Source organism: Acipenser ruthenus, chromosome 26, assembly GCF_902713425.1.
Source record: "Acipenser ruthenus chromosome 26, fAciRut3.2 maternal haplotype, whole genome shotgun sequence".
NCBI classification, from domain to species: domain Eukaryota; kingdom Metazoa; phylum Chordata; class Actinopteri; order Acipenseriformes; family Acipenseridae; genus Acipenser; species Acipenser ruthenus.
This window is the reverse complement of record NC_081214.1, coordinates 2,691,814-2,715,608: the sequence shown is the minus strand read 5'-3', so window position 1 is coordinate 2,715,608 and position 23,795 is coordinate 2,691,814. Positions and strand designations below refer to the sequence as shown.

General features: G+C 43.5%; 2 protein-coding genes, 1 long non-coding RNA gene and 5 other non-coding genes across 11 annotated transcripts; 7 read left to right on the top strand and 1 right to left on the bottom strand.

The window, feature by feature from the left end:
• The first annotated feature begins 833 nt into the window (after positions 1–833).
• LOC117430892 (nuclear cap-binding protein subunit 3-like) lies at positions 834–7,390 on the top strand. Its single transcript, XM_034051474.3, has 13 exons — positions 834–1,078; positions 2,089–2,154; positions 2,352–2,457; positions 2,818–2,943; positions 3,338–3,466; positions 3,815–3,957; positions 4,358–4,466; positions 4,845–4,944; positions 5,170–5,279; positions 5,638–5,923; positions 6,267–6,430; positions 6,567–6,749; positions 7,101–7,390. The coding sequence occupies exons 1-13, from the start codon at positions 902–904 to the stop codon at positions 7,376–7,378; spliced, it is 1,977 nt and encodes a 658-aa protein (XP_033907365.2). The 5' UTR covers positions 834–901; the 3' UTR covers positions 7,379–7,390.
• Positions 7,391–11,305: 3,915 nt separating this feature from the next.
• On the top strand, positions 11,306–14,781 carry LOC117430512 (uncharacterized). Its single transcript, XR_004548572.3, has 6 exons — positions 11,306–11,566; positions 12,055–12,101; positions 13,344–13,390; positions 13,835–13,893; positions 14,328–14,424; positions 14,653–14,781. It is a non-coding gene; the product is annotated as an uncharacterized LOC117430512 (long non-coding RNA).
• LOC117430965 (small nucleolar RNA SNORD49) lies at positions 11,901–11,970 on the top strand. Its single transcript, XR_004548615.1, has one exon. It is a non-coding gene; the product is annotated as a small nucleolar RNA SNORD49 (small nucleolar RNA).
• LOC117430964 (small nucleolar RNA SNORD49) lies at positions 13,190–13,259 on the top strand. Its single transcript, XR_004548614.1, has one exon. It is a non-coding gene; the product is annotated as a small nucleolar RNA SNORD49 (small nucleolar RNA).
• On the top strand, positions 13,608–13,682 carry LOC117430980 (small nucleolar RNA SNORD65). The gene has a single exon (XR_004548629.2). It is a non-coding gene; the product is annotated as a small nucleolar RNA SNORD65 (small nucleolar RNA).
• Positions 14,180–14,254, top strand: LOC117430979 (small nucleolar RNA SNORD65). The gene has a single exon (XR_004548628.1). It is a non-coding gene; the product is annotated as a small nucleolar RNA SNORD65 (small nucleolar RNA).
• Positions 14,482–14,556, top strand: LOC117430981 (small nucleolar RNA SNORD65). The gene has a single exon (XR_004548630.1). It is a non-coding gene; the product is annotated as a small nucleolar RNA SNORD65 (small nucleolar RNA).
• A 467-nt stretch (positions 14,782–15,248) lies between the features above and the next one.
• Positions 15,249–21,778, bottom strand: LOC117430456 (uncharacterized). Of its 4 annotated transcripts, none has more exons than XM_059001567.1 (5): positions 21,572–21,778; positions 20,165–20,509; positions 16,648–16,764; positions 16,280–16,314; positions 15,249–15,881 (listed from the first exon to the last, which is right to left on the bottom strand). In XM_059001567.1, the coding sequence occupies exons 1-5, from the start codon at positions 21,633–21,635 to the stop codon at positions 15,747–15,749; spliced, it is 696 nt and encodes a 231-aa protein (XP_058857550.1). In that variant the 5' UTR covers positions 21,636–21,778; the 3' UTR covers positions 15,249–15,746. The 4 variants fall into 4 exon arrangements, with proteins under 4 accessions (XP_058857550.1, XP_034763015.2, XP_034763014.2 ...); XM_034907124.2 differs by lacking the exons at positions 20,165–20,509; positions 21,572–21,778 and adding exons at positions 17,145–17,486; positions 18,760–18,949; XM_034907123.2 differs by lacking the exons at positions 20,165–20,509; positions 21,572–21,778 and adding exons at positions 17,145–17,489; positions 18,760–18,949 and having other exon boundaries at positions 15,250–15,881.
• Positions 21,779–23,795: the final 2,017 nt, after the last annotated feature.

The following is a 23,795-nucleotide window of genomic DNA, read 5'->3' as shown; positions in this document are numbered from 1 at the left end:
AGGACTTCTGCATGCTAGCATGTCAAAGCAGAGTTTCCACCTGTCTGGGGCTCTGCTACTGTAGCATTAGTGAGCAGCTCCACTGGATTGTTTCGAGGGGATCGCTTGCGAGTTTGGCAAGCCCGTGCCTGGTTTATTGCACAGTTTTATTGCGCACATGGCTGGAATTACTCACCATATAAGACAAGCGCCCCGTCCGGGTGCCGGCACATCCCTGGCACCTGTAGTGGCATGGCTAATTAGAACAAACTAACTGGACCACAAGCCTGTGTCCAGGGAAGGTATTTGGCTGTCGCTGGGGAAACATAATAATAATACAGAAATGTGTTCCCTAAACAACAGCATGCAGAACATTCAGATGGGCCTTTTACATTGCCTGCTGGAGACAGACGCAGGCTCGCTGTGCAGGCTATGCTAGTACAGTAGTCGTAAAACGTGAACAAACAGCACTACCTGGTGGACATTTAATAGACTTTCGCTTACCTGCAAGGACTGTAGTGGCAACATCGAGCACCTATTCTGTGGCAGCGCCCCCTATGGCACAAAGAACAAGCTACACCTCAAACGATATCTGTTGCTACCCGTATATTGCAGTGCATCAGACAACTGCGCACACTTTCCTGGTCCAGGACATTACTGCAGAAGGTATTCCGCCAAGCTTGCAGGCGCATTTATGTATATTAATTTATATTAATCACTTTTTGGGTAAAATCTATTCCGATGCTGTTTACATTTCGCAGTCTTCGTTCATTCCGAGTGCGTGCTTTGTGATTTCTGTCCTGTGAGGGGCACTGTTCAGGGAGGACCGCGGCTGTGAAAAGGCGAAAGGCGCCGCTCTCTCCCGCACTCCTCTCTGGCGCTCGTTGGCTGGTGTGTGTTGTAGTCTGATTGCGTAGAGGCGATGGCGGCGGTGCGTAGTTTACAGGTGTCAGTCAAGCCAGATACCGGGTCGGATCGGTCCGAGTCGGACTCCGAATCCGAACCGGACCGGGACCTCCGCGAACCGGAGCCCATGGAAGTTGAAGAGGGGGAACTGGAGTCGATCTCGGTCCAGCGGTCACTCAAAGACCTGCTGCCGGTGAGTTAGGCCGCACCAGACACCGAGCTGGAGTTAGGGGCTGACTCGGGTTTGAGAGTGTAGTCTAGGGTAGGACGGTGGGTGCTGCTCCAGACCTTGCTTTCAGTACTGACGGCATTATTCGTTGCTGCCGAAGGCTTTTTATAAATAGACTGGAAAAGCTGAGGGTAACGTGGTTAAAATAAATAAATGACTCACCGTTAAGAGTGTGTTCTTTGAAAAATAATTTGAAGTTGCAGACAACGACACCTTAAAAAGAAACATCGAGAGTGAGTCAGATACTTAACTGTATTCGAGGACAACTTGTCTGGATATCATATATATATATTAAAAAAACACAACGTGGGCTTCACATCAGCTATAGGTAAGGTGACCATATGGCTCCGTGTTCAGCGGGACAGTTCACGCTTTTCCACTGCTTTCTGGTAAGCGTAGTCCTGCTTCTCTCAAAGGTAAGAATGGTACCTGAGACAGGTAAAGCATCGGGTTGCGAGCTGAAATGCCTGAACTCTCCCGCTGAACACGGAGCCATATGGTGACCTTAGGCAAGATGTTCTTTACAACACAGCTGCTTCCAGAACTAATTTGAACTATAGTGTCTAGATGTGCCCCGGGCTGTTATAAACCTTTTATAATAAAAACATACCAGTTTTGTAACATTATTGATGTGATAACACTGTACCCTGCCGCAATATGTTTTTAATTATTCGATTATAATTGTGTTGTGTATATAATATAGTATTGATTTATTTGCAAAGTTTGTGTGTCACTAAAAAGTTTCCAGTCAGTCATTTGACACTCTGTATATATCAGGCATGGGAATAAGACTCCCATTGCATAGCACTTGATCCATTCCTGCTTTTACTATGAGTTGAATAAGACACACCTGCGCTTCTTACCTGTACACTAGTCGTAGTGCAACTGCTATGCAATAGGAGTCTTATTTCCAGCCCTGTACAGACATATACACCTGTGTCTGTGTTGATGGCTCTCTGTTTGCTTCCCAACAGGACACAAGCCGGCGTTATGAAAACAAAGCTGGCACGTTCATCACAGGGATCGATGTCACGTCCAAGGTACGCTTCGGAGAGAGCTGGGCATTTCTCCCACTCTCTATCCTGTCAGTAGCTCTTGTGTAAATCTGGATGCAGTGTTCTCCCCCATGTTCAGGTTCAGGCCAGCAGGACCAGCTCTATGTGCTGTATAAGAATTGGGTGGAGAGTCCCACCTGCTGATCCTCAAACCTCAATTTTTCCCTACTTGTGTTTGGCAGGAAGCTGTGGAAAAGAAGGACCAGAGAGCCAAGCGCTTCCATCTGCGAGCCGAGGAGAATCTGGCCCAGAGGAACGTGGTGCTGGATCGGGAGACGATAAAGAAAGGTACGTCTTCAGAAGCTTTGCCGTGGCAGGTACTGCTGCGGTGCTGCCAGTTGTTGGATATGACAAAACACAAAGACATTTAAATGGGTCCTAATGCCTTGTTTTATTGGTACTGCAGCTCTGTTAAAACTGGTGCTGGCGCTCACACAAATACATTTGTACACACCTGTCTTTGAGAATGAAGACTTAAGTGCGTTTTCATACATGCTGTAGCGCTTATTGAAACACATGGAGCATTGTGTATTGGCTGAGCTGCAGGAAGCACATTTAACACCATGCATATTTACATACTAAACTTGCTGTTTTACTTACTGTGTTTGCAAAATGTGTATGGGTATGAATGTTGCTTTTCCTTTCCAGCCGTCCCGCGAGTGCGGTTGGAGGCGGTACACATGACTGGCGTGGAAGAGATGAGCACGCAGGACATTTTCGGGTACTACAAGGAGTACCCCCCCGCTCATATTGAATGGATCGACGATGCCTCATGTATGTTTGGAGTGTCCTGCGATACGTCGCCTGCTATTTGTAATTTTCAATGAGTCGTATCAAGCTGTGGTGTGCAAACTGACATGTACTCCAGAACACATACGTTGCTTCGTCCCCTAAGGAGGAGTGATGCTTTTCTTTATGTGATGAATCATAAAAGATACATGTATGTACAAGACTAAAAGCACAGCAGAGCTCATTGTAGAAGACGTGTTTTTAATATGAATACAAATACATACTCTCACTAACTCATTCGATTTTTAAATGATCATTTGATCCTTTCGTGCATCATGCAAGTAGCCCACCAGGACCGTCGCTTGTGTAGACACCTGCGTGTCGTGATGCGTGTCGTATTGTGACCCCTAATGCAGACTAACCCCCCGCTGTCTCCTAGGTAACGTGGTGTGGCTGGATGACGTGACGTCGACCCGAGCCCTGATCAACATCAGCCGCATGCCGGACCTGGAAACGGAGGCCAGCAAGATGAGCCCGGTGAAGAGCCAGCCGGAGACCAGCGGGAGAGGTGAGACCAGTGAGCGACGGACCTGTTCATTCAAACTGCATGCGTGGGCCTCATCGCTATAAACTCCAAATCGATTTTAAATCGTGTAGGAGAACTCAAACCGACGTTATGGATTTGTGTTCTTGTGAACCAGTTTTGAAAAGATTAAATAGCACTTCCCAAGTGCAGTTTTGTTGCTGTGATTCATAGTAAGTTTCGTGCAGTTTGAGCAGCTTTGCTTTACAAGGTGGTGGCTTATACACAACTTATTAACAAAGAAACCTGTGGTGTTCTTGTGCATGTGTCGCCACAAGCCAGTGTGCTGAGACAGGTCTGTAGCTGCGATCTCTCCTGGTTGTGTGTGTGCAGATCGGAGAAGTCAGGACTCTGACGAGGAGACAGAGGAGGGGGAGGTGGACGACGAGAGTGTGAGCGAGAGCGACGGGAAAGCGCGTGACAGCGAGGAGGAGGAGGAAGAAGAATCGGAGAAGAAACCTGCCCCCGAGAGCGAGGTACAAACAGTCTTCATAGCAAGCAAGGCGCCAATAGTAACGCAACATAGTTACCAATAAGCACCAGGTTGTAATACACATATTGATAAACGGATTTAAGCACAGCTGATGCAAATGTATTTTTTTACTAGTTTGTAGAATTATAAGAACTGTCCTGGGAAATTATTGACTGTTATTTTCACTAAGAACAGGGATGGAAATAAGACCGTTTTATAAGACAGCAGTTTTACGCATTCCAGATTTGAATACAAGGTTAATCAGCCACAGGTAACAAGCTCAAGTGTCTTATTAAACTCCTAGCAAAACCAGGAATGCATCAAGCTGCTACACAATGGAAGTCTTATTCTCATCCCTGAAGAAAATGGTAGCTTGAATTGTTGTTTTTTTGGTTTTTTTTCAGACTGATTTATTATCTCAGGCGGAGAAAGAGTCCCTGCTTCGTAATGACCTTCGACCGGCCACCAAGCCATTTAAAGGAAACAAGCTCTTTATGAGGTTCGCCACACAGGGTGAGTGCCCAGGCTGGCACTACAGAGAGGGACCCTACTGCTGTACCGGATATGTGGCAGGGGCTGGAAATAAGACTCCTATTGCATAGCAGCTTCACCCATTCCAGGTTTTACTACGAGCTTGATTAGCCACAGTGTATGTAACAAGCTCAGGTATGTCTTCAACTGCTAGCAAAACCAGGAGTGGATCCAACTGCTATGCAATAGGAGCCTTATTCCCATCCCTGTATGGACTAAACAGGCCCTGTAGTCTCCAGGACTGGCAGTACAAACCCACGTTATCTTGAGTTATTAAAAACAGGCTGATTTTTATGGTGGAGAAACGATTCTGGGACATGATCTTCAGCACCTCAGTGTTGTTTCTCGTTATTTTTCCAGATGATAAGAAAGAATTGGGAGCAGCCAGAAGAAGCCAGTATTACATGAAGTATGGAAACCCCAACTACGGGGGCATGAAAGGGATCCTCAGCAACTCCTGGTAGGTTAGGAGCTCATAGCGGATTTCAGTGACCTTTCTGGATACTTATTATCAGCAGAAATGTATTCCGATATAGTATCGTAATTTTAGGCAAGCCGCTGTTAAATATTACCAACTTTTACTAGGGTACTAATATAAACTCCTAGTAAAATCAGGAATGGATCAAACTGCTGTGCAATGGGGGTGTTATTTCCATCCCTGGAATTGACCAGATTCTCCTTCCAGGAAGCGGAGGTTCCATACCCGGCGTATTCAACGGGACGTCCTGAAGACGAAAAAGAGCATCATCGGGGACGATGTGGGGCTAACACCCCCTTACAAACACCGTCACTCAGGTAGGACTGGGACAAGCGAGGCTGCTCATTCCTACTAGCTTTAAAAACACTCAGGCAATACATATTAAGGTAAAAAGTCAACCAGACAAGTGTTGAAGTAAGTGCCTTTCATTGGTGTACAGAAATATCAGCAGCCCTCGACTTGGCTTCTTAAAAGTTTTCCCTTCAGGTTGAATGGAGCGTTACAAGTAGCTAAATCGCGGGTGACTAGCCGTAACTAACTGCCAAAACATTTGTGTAGTTGAGTTTGACCTTGGTTCTGCTCATTGGTTCTCTGTGTCGCATCCCAGTTTATCCATCTGTTTCAAACGCTATGAAATAAAGCTCTTCTGAGGTGCTGGTGCTGTTGTGTTCTCAGACCTGGTGAACGTTCCCGAGGAGCCGATCGAGGAGGAGGAAGAGGAGGAGGAGGACATGGATGAAGATGAGCGGGTGGTGGAGTACCGGGAGGAGCGGGAGAGGGAGAGGGGGGCTCGCAGCACCACGGCCCCCCTGCGCAGGCCCAGCCCCCCTGACTCGGGCTCCGACTCGGACGAGATGGATTACGACCTGGAGCTCAAGATGATTTCTACCCCCTCTCCCAAGAAGAGCATGAAGATGACCATGTACGCAGACGAGGTGGAGTCCAAGCTCAAGACCATACGGTGAGTAGGGAGGGAGCGGGCGGCTTGGTTTATTTCTCAGTTAAACTAGAACTTTAAAATAAGGTAAAGTGTTTTGCACTGTGCCTTCACTGAAACACACAAGCTGAAACGATTGCATACTTGTGTTTCTAGCAAGGTTTTTACCTTTTCTTTTATTTAGAGTAGCACTGAACTTTCATTGTGTTCTCTTTGCTCCACTGTGTGACCGAGTTCCTTATATAGACCGCATGGTATTATTGAAGGATATTTGTCTCCTCCTAAGCCTAATTTAATCTTTGTAATCAGTTTCATTGTGGCTGGAGGATCACGTACTGCAACGTGGGTTTTTCTCTCCTTTGTGTAGAAACTCCATGCGGTCCGACACTGTGGTCAGCAGCAACGTCAAGAACAGAATTGGAACTGGAAGCAAAACCTCCTCGGAGACGGTCACTGACGTCCGGCTCCTGTTGGAGGAGAAACGGCAGAATTCGACACAGCAGCACCCGTCGTCCAGCACAACCAAAACAGGTAACCTTTTCAACTGAGCGCCTCGTTTAAACAAACCGTTGGGAGGTCTGGGGTTGAGTTTGCGTTCCTTGTAGCATTTCTAAATGCAGCGCTGTTGAGCGTTTCGTTTCATTGTTGTGCCTGTGCTGTGTTGTAGATGTACGGCAGCGGCTGGGCAAGAGGCCGCACTCCCCCGACAGCCGGGCCGGTAAAGTGACCGTCATCAACCCGGCCCCTGTCCCCCGCAGGGAGCCCCTCAGCGACGTGCACAGCCGGCTCGGGACCCCCAGACAGGACCCCCGGGGGCTCTACTCCGAAAACAGCAAAGACAAGAAGCCAGGTGAGACCGGCTCCCCTCAAACACAACCTGGAAAAACTGGGGTACATTTTGAGTTTAAAAGAACGGCCATTGTCAGAATAAAGACAAATCTGGTTCTGAGTTCTGTTTTATCAGAAGCTTTGCATTTTAATATACTTACATATATATTAAAGAAATAATTGCCACACAACATTTAATGTAGGGATGTATTTCTACAACGTTTTCTGGTCCAATTTAACTTTTTTTATTGAAATAAATAAAATAATCCATTCTGGGTTCTAGAAATTGTCTTAATCAGAGCCCCTACTTTACTGTATGTTGCGTATCAGAAGTTAGGTTGTCGTCTCCTGATTCGGCTTTGCCTCGTTTCAGCTGGGAACCTGTGGAGCCGCCTGGGCTCTTCTTCCTCCTCCAGGTCCCTGAGAAAGGAGAAGCTGTCCCCGAGGAAGGCAGTGGCTGCGAGGGGGAGCTCGGGCTCGGAGAAGGAGGAGGACGACTCGGAGCTGCAGAGGGTGTGGGGCAACCTGATCAAGGAGAAGAAGGAGAAGGAAAAGGAGCAGTCCCTGAAGAAGAGCCGGCTGGACAACCTGCCCTCTCTGCAGATCGAGATCAGCCGGGATAGCAGCAATGGCTCTGACGGCGAGTCCTGAGGGAGGGAGGGAGGGAGGGAGAGAGAGGGGGGTGGCGGGGAACGGAAAGGACTTGTTTAAATTGAAAGAGAGAAAAGACCATGACGAGTGCAACAAGACCCTGCCCTGTGAGAGAGAGAGAGAATTACAAAGCAGGACTAAACTGTTGCGTAGCAGTTTGAGCAGTGCGACGCAGAGAGAAACGGGACTTCTATTTAAATAAAGATATAAAGGAAGAAAATGACCATGCAAAGGGACCTTTTAAAACAAAAGGAAAAAGTAAACCAAGCTTGTGTTGTATTTTTCACCCCCCCCCCCCCCTCTCTGGTATCTGGTTTCTTCTCATACATGGAGATGCTGTATATAGTCTTCAGTTCCAGACAATCTTTCTTGCGCATCTCTGCCATGAAATCCCCAGAGAAGCTGTACTGTGGTGTGCCTGTCCTGTCATACATCCATTTGTGATGAATATGGTAGTGGAGTTCAACTCTTCTAGGGCTTGGGTTTAGATCAGAGGTCAGTGACATGTTAGGGAGCTGTTACTCCTGTTAGTTTTTTTAAAGCTTGTTTTCAAGTTGCACTTTTTGGCTTGTCATGTTAAGTTTTCTTGACTGTAACAAATGGGAATTCTATCAAAACCTAGTGTCCTAGATTAAAGCAACTCCACCTGTCCCCCACTGGCAGGCTCGGATTGCACCCCAGCCTTGTCAGAACGGTTGTCTGAGTTTCAACACCGGTCCCCTTTGCTTCAATTTTGACTTCAAGATTTTTTTTTTTATTCCAATGCAAAGGTAAATATTATAGGTATTGCAAAAAAAAAAAAAAAAAAAAAAATATGCAACAAACAAACTACTTTTAATTAAGAGTTTTTTTTATAAAGCTAATTTGATAACATTTAAATATATACAAATGTTTTATCAGTTTCATTATATTGTGGTAAATTCATAATCCCAGATAGAAATCCTGCATTTAACATTCTGTTCAGACCCTTGTGTTAGGATTGCATTCCAAGCCCTGTTTCTGTAGCGATTCTTGCAACCATATCATTGCTTTGAGCCAGTGTTTATAAAAAGAAAGGTAATGGGCAAAATCTCAAATGCTGTTTACTCCAAATTGACATTAGCCTATTTCTTTCTGAAAGTACTAAAAAAATTACACTAAGACTACTAATAGCTGCTGTCCTATTTGTTGGCCTGGTAACTTCGCTTGGTGCGTTACGCCAGTGTTGATTCGGAGTAAGCCTTGAGAATGTAGCCCATTCAATACATGTCAAAAAGATAATAAAAAAAAATGTGTAAAAGGATCTAAAGTATATTGTGAGCAATTGCCAGCCCAAACATGCAGAACATACAGTTTCTATTCCTTTCTCGCTGTGTATTTATTGCCTTCTTGCTGAGATTGCTCTGTGAGAAAGCCTATTGCCTCGTCTAAGTGGACCCCAGTTTACGATCCAATGCCTTCTAGTGTTAACTACCTGAAGCAACTCAATGGAGTTAAAGTGAGGGAGAGCGACGGGGATACGGGAAGTCATTTCCTGCTGTAGTTCAGAACAGCAGCTTTTGAACCTGACCCCATGTTGGTCAACATGCCCTCATAAGTTTCCTAACCTTAAACACGTTGGTAGAAACGGTACCCGAGGTAACTGTTGTTTTGACGTTGCCTAGCTTTGTAATGCACTTTCTGCATGCATATGGCTATACGTTGCCGGTCTGTCGTATTTAAATGTATGAAACTTTAATTACCAGGGTCAATAATAATGATAGAGGCACCTGCCACGTGCTAGCGTCAGAATTCACTGGAACCCCTTCAGTATGGCAGTAGAACCTTCCTGGAGCTTTACAGATGCACAGAAACACAATCTGGTATAGTTCAATACCTTGTCCTTTCTTTAATTATTTTTGGTAGGTGATTTTCCCAGCATTTAGATTGCCATGGTTTTCTGCTCACAGTTTTGTAGCTGCTTGCATTCCACATCAGAAGGTGAGGAAACCTCACCTTTCCTAATCTCAACATGATGCATAGACTGCAAATGGGGAAAGTAAACGTGAGGGGGGGACACCAAAACCACACAGACCACAGTAAACTTGCCTGAAGCTACATGCGCTGTATTAACCCAGTGCGCCTTGCCTTTTCAGGGCAGCATAACAAGTCAATCTCTATAAACTGATAAAGCAGCAAGGAGGAGGTGACATTTCTAAGCAATCTGTCTTCGAAAACGTTTCACTGCTGAAGACGCTGGCTGAAATGATTCTCTGCCTGACTTGAGTTTCTTTTGAGTTTTGCCTATAAGGCTGGCTTCACAGAACCCGATCAGCACGAATCTTGGCATACCTGATCCAGAGGTATCCAGTCATGGACCTGCAGGGCCATTCCACTCCAGGTTTAACAGGTAACATGATTAACTACTTCAGAGTCTGGATCGAAGTTCAATTAAACAATTCAGAACAGGGTTGGAACAATTCTGCCCACCCCGGACCTAATCTATGATTTCCGGCTGGTCTCGCAGGCATTACTGCGGATACTCCAAGATTTGTGGTAACGGGGAGCTGTGGAGCCAAAGTGAGTGGAAGTTCTGGATTAGTTCTGTCATTGCACCAGGAATCAAACTTGTCTTATTTGAACTGTATGTATGTTGGCATTCCTTGATGCATATATCTGTTGGCATCCCTTCTAATTTCCAATACTGCATCTTGAGAAACCTGAAAGATCTTTTCGGTCATCTTAATAACACTCCTGAAAACACGGCAAACGAATTCTATCACTGTTTCGTTTAGATTTTTTTTATTTTTATTGTAGCTGTATATTATAATTTTTTTAATTGTTTTTTTTTATGCAAAATATATATATAAAAAACGTATTTTATATTTGTAGTTTTTTTTTTTTTCCTCGCTGGGATGTTGATGGTGTAGTTTTATATTGCGTGCTGTTAACTGGCAGTGTAGTGTACAGTGCAAAAAAAAACAAGAAAAAAAGAAATTCTGTGTGTGTGTGTGTCTTTCTTTCTTCAATAATCCTTAACCCTCACAATGTACTGTGGTCCTGTGGGTGCAGTTTGCTTTGAGCACTAATCCAGCGCACTCCAGCTCTGTTTCCACTGCCCCTTATCAGAGCTCTTTAACCACTGTACCTGTTAACCCCACAATTAAAACATCTCCATTACACCTGAAGTGAACTCTAGGGCTCTTACTGCAGGAACCTGTTCATGGGTAATTGATGGCTCAGAAGTTTAATACCTTTATTACACAGAGTCAATGAAAACATGACCTTGTTTTTCATAGCAGCAAGAGAAATAAACATACACAAGTGCTCCTGATCACTGGATAACAGTATGTCCCTGATTTCTGCTCGCTGCATAACATTTTCACAGCAATACTGCATGCCAGGCTCATGAATCTACTTTGTAACACCATGGCAGTGTTATTCCAGGTTCAATCCTCTTTTTATTTTTTTAATTCATTCAGGGAAGAGAAATGGGCTTTAAAGTCCCATCCCCATAACCATTCATAAATATCCGAAAGATAACTTCTGGTTGCTGGGGAAAGACAGGTCGCTAGGGCAGTGGGAAGATGAGGCTGCGGACGGTTGTGATATATCTGAACATGCACAGCAATGTTCTCTATAAAAGGACCCACATTACGGCTTGCGCTAATAAGCAAACCTGGAAAGTAAAATGATGAACTGCAAATCATCTCCATGTCGTGCAAGGTTCTGGGGGCGATCTTGTAACTAAATAAAACAGAACCGTGCTATGCTGCGTTCAGATACTGTTTGCATTGCGTGCGCTACTTTCCACCATTGCAGCGTCACGCTGCATTTCAGGGAGCGACCTGATTAGACTAAATTAGATATTGCCCAAAACGGTTTGACCGTTTCCTGTCTACGTCACACATCTGCACCATTCTTGCTGTAAACGTCATGCGCGGACCTGCTATATATTCGCGTGCACGCCTCACCTCGGTCTTTCGGTTCTGCAGGCGGTGGAGTGTGGTTGTGCATGTAGTTATGCTCACAGGCTAGCGCACCATTGCAAGAGAATATATATTTTTTTAGTTATTTAAGAAGTTAGTGCGCTTGATTTGGAGAATAAATGCATGCTCGTTGTGGGGCGGTAGCTTTCTTTTCACAAGAATGGTGTTTTTGGCGCAGGACGTGAAGCCCACGTGTTTGTATCCTGGGTGTGGATACACTACAAACCTGCTTTCTTAAAGCGTAAGTGGAAGCGTGTTTGAAATCTGCAGAAGTTAACCTCAACACCTCTTAAAAAAATAAACATGAAACGATGTAGTAGTTTTTTTTTTTTGTTTTTTTTTTAAATTTGCAGAAGGGTATGATTGGTGTTTTTTGGGCCTTCGTTGTTCGCCCAGGGTCTTGCAAGCCTGTATTGAAATAATTTATTTTAAGGATGACTTCAATAGCGGGCTGGTGTTTGCACAAGCCTATATGCATCATTATCGATTTTTCAATTAGTTTGTCACCTCTGTAAAAACTGCTTCGCCTTCTCTTTATGCTCGAATGTGTGGTTTGGTCCGTGCTGTCTGGCTCGTGTTATGATGACACTCCTAATATAGGAAGCGCCGTCCGATGCGAGAACTGACGATTGGGGTTCTCTGAACACGATGCAGCCAGCACGCGAGTTCTAGACTCGACCTGAAACGCGTTGCACCCGTGTTAACGTTTACAATGCTGTTGTATTGCAGAGGAACTTCAACGCGTGAGGATGCGACCCGTCCTGCATGTGCACAAGGTGAGTTAAACTATATATGAAATGCACACGCTCCCTAGTGAAGGAACGCCTTGTGTATTTAAGTGAGTTTATCACTGTGGTTTCAGAGCTTTGTGACTGATGTAGAGAGTTTATATGGTCCTTGATGCCCCGGGACCAGTGGCGCCTGTGTTTAGTTCAGGTAGAGCTTGTGATCCCGGTCACCACTGTGATCCCCGACACACAGGCAAGCCCGGGCAGCGTCCAATAGGCGGGCGCTCTGCCGTGGCGTTACGCAACGTAAGCTAGAGTCTTGCTGAACTGTTATGAAGAGAGAATTGCAAGACGGCGGAAAACGCAGCACTTGCGTTTTTAGATGAATTTGTGGAGGATTATGCAGAATATGTTTTAGTGCATCTATTGCACTTGCATCGAGAGCCAACACCATGGCGCTAGCGGCAGTGAATTCAAACAGTCCTGTACGGATTGAAACTACGCGGAGAGCGTTGGTCCTCGGTACTGTTGCATGTTTTAATTTACAGGTGGCTGCAGTGTACGCTTGCAATTAAGATGTTTCTATTATATGCAAGTATTGTACAGCAAAACTAAACTGTCGAAATAGAAGTTCTCCATTTTCAACAATTCAACCCTTTAACATTTTATACCGCAAATGAAACTTTCCAAATACATTTCTAACGATTCTTTTGAATAAATCTGTGAAGAAGTTGCTTTTGTTTTGCGACCTCATGCATTCCCATCAGCTCCTGCATCTGCCCTTTCCTCTGCAACGTCTTAATTGAAGTACAATTTCTCTTCTAGTACATGCATGTTTAATGTCCTCTTGTTAGATAGAGATGTAACACTGCAAAAGTACCTAATTTTAGATGAGTTCTCTTATTGTAACGTCCGCTTTCTACCACGAAAAAAGGTTACGTTTTTTGGTGTATCTTACAATGATGTGCTTTTTCAGCGAGAAAACTACATAAAACAGCGTTCCGTCTAGTTCACCTTTTAACACGGCGCTGTTCGTCCATTCTGATTTTTATTGATCTTTACAAATGTTTAGATCTGAAATGTGATGCTTTTACAACGTGCATTTTGTAACAAGTGTAAGTCTGCTATCTGGCTCGTGTTATGATGACACTCCTAATATAGGAAGCGCCGTCCGATGCGAGAACTGACGATTGGGGTTCTCTGAACACGATGCAGCCAGCACGCGAGTTCTAGACTCGACCTGAAACGCGTTGCACCCGTGTTAACGTTTACAATGCTGTTGTATTGCAGAGGAACTTCAACGCGTGAGGATGCGACCCGTCCTGCATGTGCACAAGGTGAGTTAAATTATATATGAAATGCACACGCTCCCTAGTGAAGGAACGCCTTGTGTATTTTTAAGTGAGTTTATCACTGCCGAGTCTTGCTGAACAGTGCGTTACGAAGCGAGAATTAAGACTGGAAAACGTAGCACTCGCGGTAATGTTTTGCAATTTAAAAATTGAATATTAATCAACTCTGACAAATTTGTAATTCTCTGTGTGGGAAGATGCATTGTGATGAAATTAAACTGGAATACAGCTGGAATTACCGGCAGATTGTTCAGTGGTGAGAACCGGTTTTCTGACTGCGTCGTGCATTCCTGTTATCCAGGGTGGCACGATTTAGCTGGCTCTTGGGCCAGGACTCATGCTTGATTTAAAAGACTTGAACGGTTCTGGGTGAGTGGTGGGGAATTTTAAAGCACAGTAGCTGGCTTTTAAAATGAAGCTGTCTTGCAGAGCTCTGGGGAGCTGACATGGTGGACTGAAGGAATCTGAATATCCCTGCAATGTAACAGGTATGTAGAAAATGCTGGACTCTGTGAATTTAACTTCATAAAATTTAATTCAGCTTTTTAAACTTATGCATTAAAACTAAAATGGTAAGTAATACAAAATTTAAAACTGTTACCCATTTTAAATGCACATCCTTCTGTACCCTCTTAATGCAGATTTTAGATTTCACTTTTTTAAATCTGTGCTTGCCTTAATTCTGGAATAGTTAAGTCATAACCTGTACATTCCTGACATGCTGGTTGGCTAAACGTTTACATTGTAGAGTCCTGCGATAAATGGCGTGATGCAGTGTGATGAAATTAAACTGGAATACAGCTGGAATTACCGGCAGATTGTTCAGTGGTGAGAACCGGTTTTCTGACTGCATCGTGCATTCAGATGTTGCTGCTGGTTTTATTTTTAAATGAGTTGTTTCAAGTACCTCCTTATCTTGCAGTTAGCCTGCTGAGGATGGAGGTGACTCGGGACTGAAGGAATGAAGTGTGTGTCTTCATGCTGTGTAGGTGTGGGGTCTCCAGGAATACTTTGTGCAGGTATGTGCTCCCAGGTTCAAATATAAAAATTGTGCACCCTAGTTTCTCCTGGATGCAGTGTGATGAAATTAAACTGGAATACAGCTGGAATTACCGGCAGATTGTTCAGTGGTGAGAACCGGTTTTCTGACTGCATCGTGATCCTCATCTAACTGGTTTGCTGTGTTTTTTTTTTTTTTTGTGTTTTTTTTAGGACTTTACATTTTAACTTTATTTTTATATTGACAGGTTTGGCATGGCGGGTCTTTCAAGATTGCAAGAGACACAAACCCCCCAGTAGCTTTCACCAGTCTGTACTGTGAAAGTGGAGGGTTCTGGTATGGTCGCATCTCTTCAATAAAGACTGTTTGAATAAAATGAAGTGCGTGTTTTGTACTTGACATTTTTAACCTTGTTCATTTTAAAATGACTTCAGATATGCTTGTATTTGAAGTATACTAAGTCTAACAACTGCAATTGACAGTATTGTCAACTAGGAAATGGCAAACTATTACAGAAAAGCACAATGTACATTAATCTGACTACTGTAACATTAACTAAGCAATACTGCTTCTCATGTGAGTGGCTTCAGTAAGAAGCTAATGCTGCATGCCATGTTCAATAGTCATAGCTGGCCTTTGGAGCCACATTAGTCTAATTTGAATCCAGTTGCTATGGAAATGCCTACTTCCCTTTTTCATGTAGGTCAGGCTGCCACCATAGGAGTTTATTAAAGTAAGGTGACTAGGGGTCCTGTTGCCGAGTGATGCTGCTGTGTGGCAACAGTGAAATGTTTGACCCGTTCCTCTGCGGTTCAGGAATAATGAATCGCACATTGAGATAAAGGAAATGAAAGTACAGGGTTCTGCTTTAATAGGGGGGAGAAGTGAAACACATTTCCCTGAATAACAAGTTTCTTTTATTTTTTTATACATGACTTGTGCAGTGTACAGATTGGAGAGTCTACTCTTAATTATCACATTCACTGTTATTCAAGCTATAGTGATGCATAAGTGAGACTCCAGTCCCATAGGTGCATTCATCTCGGGTTCAATAAAGCTTATTTCACACTTTCTTTATAAGACTGTATCAAAGCAACAGTGAATTGCAATTCTGAGGTTGAAATGCTGATTCATGCAGGCAGTGGAGATAGCCCTGACCAGTCTATACATGATGCAACATCCTAATTCTGGTCTCAACAGGGCTTTCCTTTGTGTTTGGCTTTTGACTATTTACATTCACACTGTATATAGAGTATTAATAGTGTTTGTAAAGGTTCTGTGTGGCTGCACAAGTTCTGTTCCAAAGCTGCAAACGGAAAGCTGGTGGGCCGATCTTAACAATCACGAGTTCCAGGCTCTTTCCCTGCCGCCTCCTCCTTGTGGAAAGTGAATGGTGGAATATTCAGACTGTGAAGGGGGAGGAGCTTTAGCTGGGTGGTGGCTGGGGTCTCGCAGAATCACTGTTGTGTAAACCAACTGAGGGGGAGAATGAAGGACAGACGGTTATACACTATGCAATCCAGCTGTGACAATGAACATGGCCCACCCTGACGTTTACCACTCATTCTTAACATAGCTGCGTATCTGCACTTTAATGACTTGTTTTAGTCTACCTGGTAAGAACATAAATGACTGGTTTCATAGATCACAATTAGCTTGAACTGCTTAGTATTACCCTAGGTAAGACGGTCTAAGATCAGCACCAATCAGGGTCTGTGAAACCAGTCTAAGTAAGACTGCTGGGTATAAAAAAACATTGAAAGCTACAAAACCTCCATTCAGTCCACAGGCAGCCGTGCAGACGGATATCTGGACAGGTTGAAGAAAGGAGTTTTGGCAGTGAAACTGATCAGGTGATCAGTGAGGAGACTCACCTCTGTGACTGGCTCTTCAGAGTCCGTCGTTTGAGCTGTCAAACAAAACAAAGCCAGTGAATGAACGTATGAAGGCATAAACATATATCCCTGCTTTGTGGTTTCTAGATGGCAGAGACAGACAAAGATGCACATTTGCTTGGTTAACATGGAAATCTTACTGTGTTCAGCATGATTTCAAAAGCTCATGTGAACAATAGGACGGTTCTATTGTTCTACTGATACCAACCTCCCAAACCACAGTGCATATAGTTACCAGACAGCATCTATTCATGCAATGCCACACAACTAGTCCATATTAATAACCTTCCTTCAGTCCATATTTGTGCACTTTGGTGGATAGATACCCACAGGCTCCCTCTCAATACCTGAAGCTTTGCATTTGGTCGCTCTGCAGCTCCAACACAGCAGGCAGCCCACTCCGAGGGAGAGAACAGGAGAAAAGCAAACGAGGAGCCTGACGTGCAATCTGCGCCCTGGAGAGTCTGGGGGGGAGATAGGGGGGCGTCATCGTTGTGCAATGGAGATCTACTGACACAGAAAAGCAGGCAGACAGAAGGGATGCAAGACCGGGCAACAGAACACAGAGGAACAGTCTCCGAAGTGGGACGGTCTAATCTAGAAACTGACCGTGCTGCAGATTTCCGTCCCCAGCCTCCCGGGAGGAGTCGGAGCACGTCACCTTTGGAGAAATGCCTGCAGATCTGTCATGTCGAATCAAAGTATACAGTGGTGGCCCGACACTCAAGGGACATGGTTTAGACAGGTGTTCTTGAATCTACTACAGACTATGCCATAAAGAGAGACATGCAAACAGATTGACAAGACAGACAGAGCTATGTACTTCAATATGCCTGCTCCTTACCTGTGACAGTCACGTTAGTCATGTGTCCCATGTCGCTGGTGTTTAACTGTGTACCAATCACCCTGCACTGATATTCTCCAGAGTCATTATACATCATGTTCTGAATGGTCAGCTGCAGTGTAGTCTGGGTCTCTCTTTCTGGAATCACAGTCACCTGCACTCTGTCATCACTCATGTTCAAGGGGTTGAAATTACCCACGTCAGACCGGCCCCACTCTCCACTCCAGCTCCCTGGACCACAGTGTTGCACAGAGCAGTTCAGGGAGAGAGCGCCCCCTACTGGGATTGATGTGAAGGATCTCTTAGCAATCACTGAAGGAACGCAGGGCTCTTTAGAGGAAACTGCTGTGCGAGGGAGACAGAGATAAGAGTGTGAAAATATATACTCACCTCTTACAGCAATGGATCAGCCTCCTATGAATAAGCCCGTCAATAAGAAAATACTCTCCAGACTACAGTGATGTGAGGCTTTGTAGCAGCATGAACACCTTTCGCTAGAATCTTCGAACAGCAAGATCCGGTGCAGAATGAAACTTAAAATATTGCCACGTGTCTTTTCAGCAGTGTAGAATAAAAATTTCACTTTTTGTAAATCGAAACCGCTGAAAGCAGAAGAGGCCATCCGGTAACTCGAACAACCCGTCAGAGAGGAACCGAGAGGAGAGGGGCCTTAAAAACGCTCCAGCATGATGTAAACTCACAGGAACCCACATCCTGGATCACACGGCTTAGTTAAAGAATTATTATTTAGCAGATTCCTTTATCCAGTGAGTGAGCCGGGATTTGAACCGGGGACCTCCTGGTTACAAGCTCTTTTCAAACACTTAGAGAGGATGTGGCCATCCAATCACTTCACAGTACTTTTGAAATGGGTTTTGTAACAATTGCGGCTGGTTCTTATGTCAGTTAATCAAATACTCAACGAAAGAAATTAAAACACGGAATTTGAGTAGCTGAAATGAGATCCACTCAGAATGACTGCAAGCGACATTAAAAAAAAAAGCTAAACTCGTTATATTTTCCGGCACGCTTGTGCAATCTCTAGTTCCTTCATCATAGAAGTGAAGACATTTCAATACTGCTAATGTGAAGCAGGAACAGCACTCTGCTATGCACTGGTATCAGATCTCACTGCTGTTAGCACTTCAGACAGATACAATCCCACAGATATAGTGCTATTTGAAGACTGCAGTTACAGTGTAATTGTGGTTATTTCCAACTGCAGTCTCAATGTACAGCTAGAATGTTAAGATTGAGACATAATTAAAAAAACAAACAAAAAAAAACACATGAACATAATCTAGATCTTTTCTTTAAGATTGTGTAATCAAAGAAGCTACAAAATGATATCGCAAAAGACTACCAGAAGCCACAAAAGTAGTACAGTATTTCATGTTAGATTTCAAAAGTATGTGGAAAACTACAAAGCGTTGTGTAATTCAATATGTTAACTTCACATTATTCAGCAGGTTTCATTCGACTTTATGAAGCAAAATGAGTTCATTCTATAGGGTGATGCAAACCTTTGGCCCTAGCTGTACATAGTTAAACAGCATTCTCCTGTTATTTCGTTATTAATCACAGTGCTAGTTCTAATGGTATCTCGATGTCTTACCGGGAAGTAGGCTGATTAGAAGAAGGAACAGGAGGCGGGGGACTGGGGTTCCAATTCCAGTCATCTCAGTGCGGATACAATCCCACAAACGGCTCTGTCACTCTGTCACTCTGTCCTGGAATGTCTCACCTGTCCCTCTCTCTATCTCAGATCGCACATCCCACCCCACTCCACTGTCTCATCTGCTATGAGTTTCTTCTGCTTCTGTCTGAGCAACTCCGTCACGAACCCCTTTGAGGAAGTGAGGAAGCTGAACACAGGCGTGCTTAATGATGAACTTCCTTAAACACACATGGACAATATTAGAAGAGCAGGGGTATGATTATTAATATTATTACTGCGGGTAGGTATAGTCCACTGATTCTTATAGAGTGCAGGAGCTCGTATTGGATCTAAGGAAGGATAAGGGTTTGAACCCTGAATCTCAAAATGCTCTGCCTGATTGGTTATTTTATGTATTGGGCAGAGATTTCACAAAACAATTGGATTGATAATGATGCACAGAAAGCCTTCACTGGGGTAACCTGATGTATTTAAACTACTCAAGACACACAAAGGCACATTTTGAAAGTCATCTCTTTATTTGAGTTCTTTACAAAACACAATACAATATTAACATCATGGGTGTTTAAACAGAGTATATCATAATGTAGAAAGATGAATTGTTTTTAAATGGTTTGGAATAAATGGCCATGCTGGCCACTGCCATCTTTCCTGCAGTCTGCTCATCCAATCACAGCGCAGGGCAGTAATCTGATTATCCAATCAGAGTGCAGTGCAGTCATCGTATATATCATCGGGGGATGCAGAGTTCTGGGCAGTTTCCCTTTTTCGATTTTGGTCTTTAACTGAAAAATTGCATCAAGGAGGAATTCAGCATTATTAACCTTATATAAATATTTATATATATATATATATATATATATATATATATATAGAGAGAGAGAGAGAGAGAGAGAGAGAGAGAGAGAGAGAGAGAGAGAGAGAGAGAGAGCGCTTCTTTCTCACCCCTTCTGTAAGCTCTCCAGGCACTGACTGTGGCTATCAAGTAGGTGGCGCCATTGAGCAGAGTCACAGCCACTCTCAGCAGCAGTGGGGTCGAATGTCCATATGAGGTGCCTTTTGGGGGTGGGGGGAATGAGACATAGACAAGTATACAGGGCTCAGTACACTTCTTACCAATGACAACCCTTACAGAATGTATATTTAAGATGAGTAGCAGTCTTCTATAGTTATATTCTGATTCATATATTTTGCATGACAGTTAGATGAAATAGTCTTCAACTTGTGTGAAAGTATTCAACATAAGGTCTGGCTGTCTTAATAATACTTTAAACATTTTGAGAGACAACTTTCACTTTGTTTGTCACACAGAGCTATGTACTTCAATATGCCTGCTCCTTACCTGTGACAGTCACGTTAGTCATGTGTCCCATGTTGCTGGTGTTTAACTGTGTACCAATCACCCTGCACTGATAGCCTCCAGAGTCATTATACATCATGTTCTGAATGGTCAGCTGCAGTGTAGTCTGGGTCTCTCTTACTGGAATCACAGTCACCTGCACTCTGTCATCACTCAGGTTCAAAGGGCTGAAATTATTCAGATCAGACCGGCCCCACTCTCCACTCCAGCTCCCTGGACCACAGTGTAGCACAGAGCAGTTCAGGGAGAGAGCGCCCCCTACTGGGATTGATGTGAAGGATCTCTTAGCAATCACTGAAGGAACGCAGGGCTCTTTAGAGGAAACTACTGTGCGAGGGAGACAGAGAAGGAGAGGTCAGTGAATGTCAGGCAGGAGAAATGAACTCCCTTCTTGCAGTAAGGGTTGGGTTTTGTGTCAGTGAATGTCTCCTGTGATTACTCAGCTCATCAACAAGAAAACACATTCCAGACTACAGCTCTGGTGTACCTCAACACAAGATGGTTTGAAGCTCTGTAGCGGTATGAAAAAAAATCCTATTTAATCCCAATTTACCTTGTTGAAAATAAGATTGCAAATCTTATATTGTCACATGTTGTGCAGTGTAGGACAAAATCAATGTATCAGTTTCCGTTTGGGCAAATAGAAAACTGGTGTGTTTAAGAAAAAAAGAGGTCACCTGAAAACTTAAACACCCTCAGAGAGGAAACCGAGAAACACAGACGAGGGGAGAGCAAAACCTGAGGAGGCTTAAATAAGCTCCAGCATGTAAACTTACAGGAAACCACACACTGTGGCACTCAGCTTAGTTATGGAATGTGCTATTGCACTTGTCAAAAAAGAAGTTTCATTGTCACATCTTCATTGTCTAAATGGTCGGTGCTAAGGTCCCAATGCCACTTGCTAATACTGCTGTGAAAAAAACAACCACGGGCAATGGTTTCCTATAGAACACGATCAACCCCTTTAAAACTCAACAGAGTGTGCTGCCATCAATCACATTATAGTACTTTCTTTTTGTAAACACAGTTTTAAAAAGCTAATCTCAAGCTTCTTATTCTTTAGGTTTTTAAGTGGGGTATAATGTTTTTTTCATGTCATTTTGCCAATTATTTCATTTTTTTGTTCAATCAAAACAGGTTAAATATAATAGTAATAAACACCCTTGCCCCCAAGAAATAAAGAAAAAAATCATTAAGCCATTATTAGCTCTGATTAAGCCACTGCTGTCTGCATTTCAGACAGATGACAGATACGAACTCAGACTACATTTACTGTACACTGTCATTCAGGTTAATTTTTATCTGCAATCGCAGTGTAGTTAAACAGCATTCTCCTGTTATTTCGTTATTAATCACAGTGCTAGTTCTAATGGTATCTTGATGTCTTACCGGGAAGTAGGCTGATTAGAAGAAGGAACAGGAGGCGGGGGACTGGGGTTCCAATTCCAGTCATCTCAGTGCGGATACAATCCCACAAACGGCTCTGTCACTCTGTCCTGGAATGTCTCACCTGTCCCTCTCTCTATCTCAGATCGCACATCCCACCCCACTCCACTGTCTCATCTGCTATGAGTTTCTTCTGCTACTGTCTGAGCAACTCCGTCACAAACCCCTTTGAGGAAGTGAGGAAGCTGAACACAGGCTTGCTTAATGATGAACTTCCTTAAACACACATGGACAATATTAGAAGAGAAGGGGTATGATTATAATATTATTACTGCGGGTAGGTATAGTCCACTGATTCTTATAGAGTGCAGGAGCTCGTATTGGATCTAAGGAAGGATAAGGGTTTGAACCCTGAATCTCAAAATGCTCTGCCTGATTGGTTATTTTATGTATTGGGCAGAGATTTCACAAAACAATTGGATAGATAATGATGCACAGAAAGCCTTCACTGGGATAACCTGATGTATTTAAACTACTCAAGACACACAAAGGTACATTTTGAAAGTCATCTCTTTATTAAAGTTCTTTACAACACGCAATAAAATATTGATATCATAGGTGTTTAAACAGAGTATATCATAATGTAGAAAGATGAATTGTTTTTAAATGGTTTGGAATAAATGGCCATGTTGGCTACTGCCGTCTTTCCTGCAGTCTGCTCATCCAATCACAGTGCAGGGCAGTAATCTATCCAATCAGAGTGCAGTGCAGTCATCGTATATATCATCGGGGGATGCGGTGTTCTGGGCAGTTTCCCTTTTTCGATTTTGGTCTTTAACTGAAAAATGACATCAAGGAGGAATTCAGCATTATGAACATTATATAAATATATATATATATATATATATATATATAGAGAGAGAGAGAGAGAGAGAGAGAGAGAGAGAGAGAGAGAGAGAGAGAGAGAGAGAGAGAGAGAGAGCTTCTTTCTCACCCCTTCTGTAAGCTCTCCTGGCACTGACTGTGGCTAGCAGGTAGGTGGCGCCATTGAGCAGAGTCAGAGTAACTCTCAGCCCATGTGAGGTGCCTTTGAGAAGAGAGAGAGAGCGGTGTGAATGAAACATAGACAAGTGCACTGGGCTCTTATCAATCACAACCATCACCAATGTGGTTGTCTTTATGCAACAGCATTTATATTTAAAGACGGACACGCTAACAAACCTTACTAACCTATCTGAGACAGACACATGTGGAGGTATGTGCTGCTGAATGTTTGTCTAAACACCCGTATCTAGACATGCAGACAATGTCAAAATCGACAGAAACAAACAAACAGACAGACAGAGCTATGTACTTCAATATGCCCGCTCCTTACCTGTGACAGTCACGTTAGTCATGTGTCCCATGTTGCTGGTGTTTAACTCTGTACCAAACACCCTGCACTGATAGCCTCCAGAGTCATTATACATCATGTTCTGAATGGTCACCTGCAGTGTAGTCTGGGTCTCTCTTACTGGGATCGCAGACACCTGCACTCTGTCATCACTCATGTTCAAGGGGTTGAAATTACCCACGTCAGACCGGCCCCACTCTCCACTCCAGCTCCCTGGACCACAGTGTATCACAGAGCAGTTCAGGGAGAGAGCGCCCCCTACTGGGATTTCCAGAAAGGGTTTGATACCAGTCACTTGAGGATGGCAGGGATATCGGGAAAAAACTGCTGAGAGAGAGAGAGAGAGAGAGAGAGAGAGAGAGAGAGAGAGAGAGAGAGAGAGAGGGGTAAAACTGTAACAAGTAATACATATTTTTTGCTACAGAATGTTTATTTAAATAGAAAACAGATGGACTCCAGAACTCAAAAAAAAAAAACCTAAACTTCTCGAAGAGACTGATATAAAATAGAGAGGGAATAAAAAACAAAACCACAGATCCGTTGTCAGTTTATCACCGAGCAAAGCTGCACCGTGAATGCAGAACTGAAACTGAAAATGTGATTAATATGTAATAATGTGGATTTTAAATGTAGCTGCAGATACAATTCTTTAATTGCTATTACATGTCATTCGCGTGCAGTTGCTGTGTAATTGCACTGATCAGTATTTTGAATGTAAAAATACTCTCTGATCCTAAACTGTAATTAAAGTATCACACTGCTCTTACAATACAATTAATAAGTTCAAGAATTTCACTGGTATTAAACTTCATTTATCCTTAAAAATAACTTGAT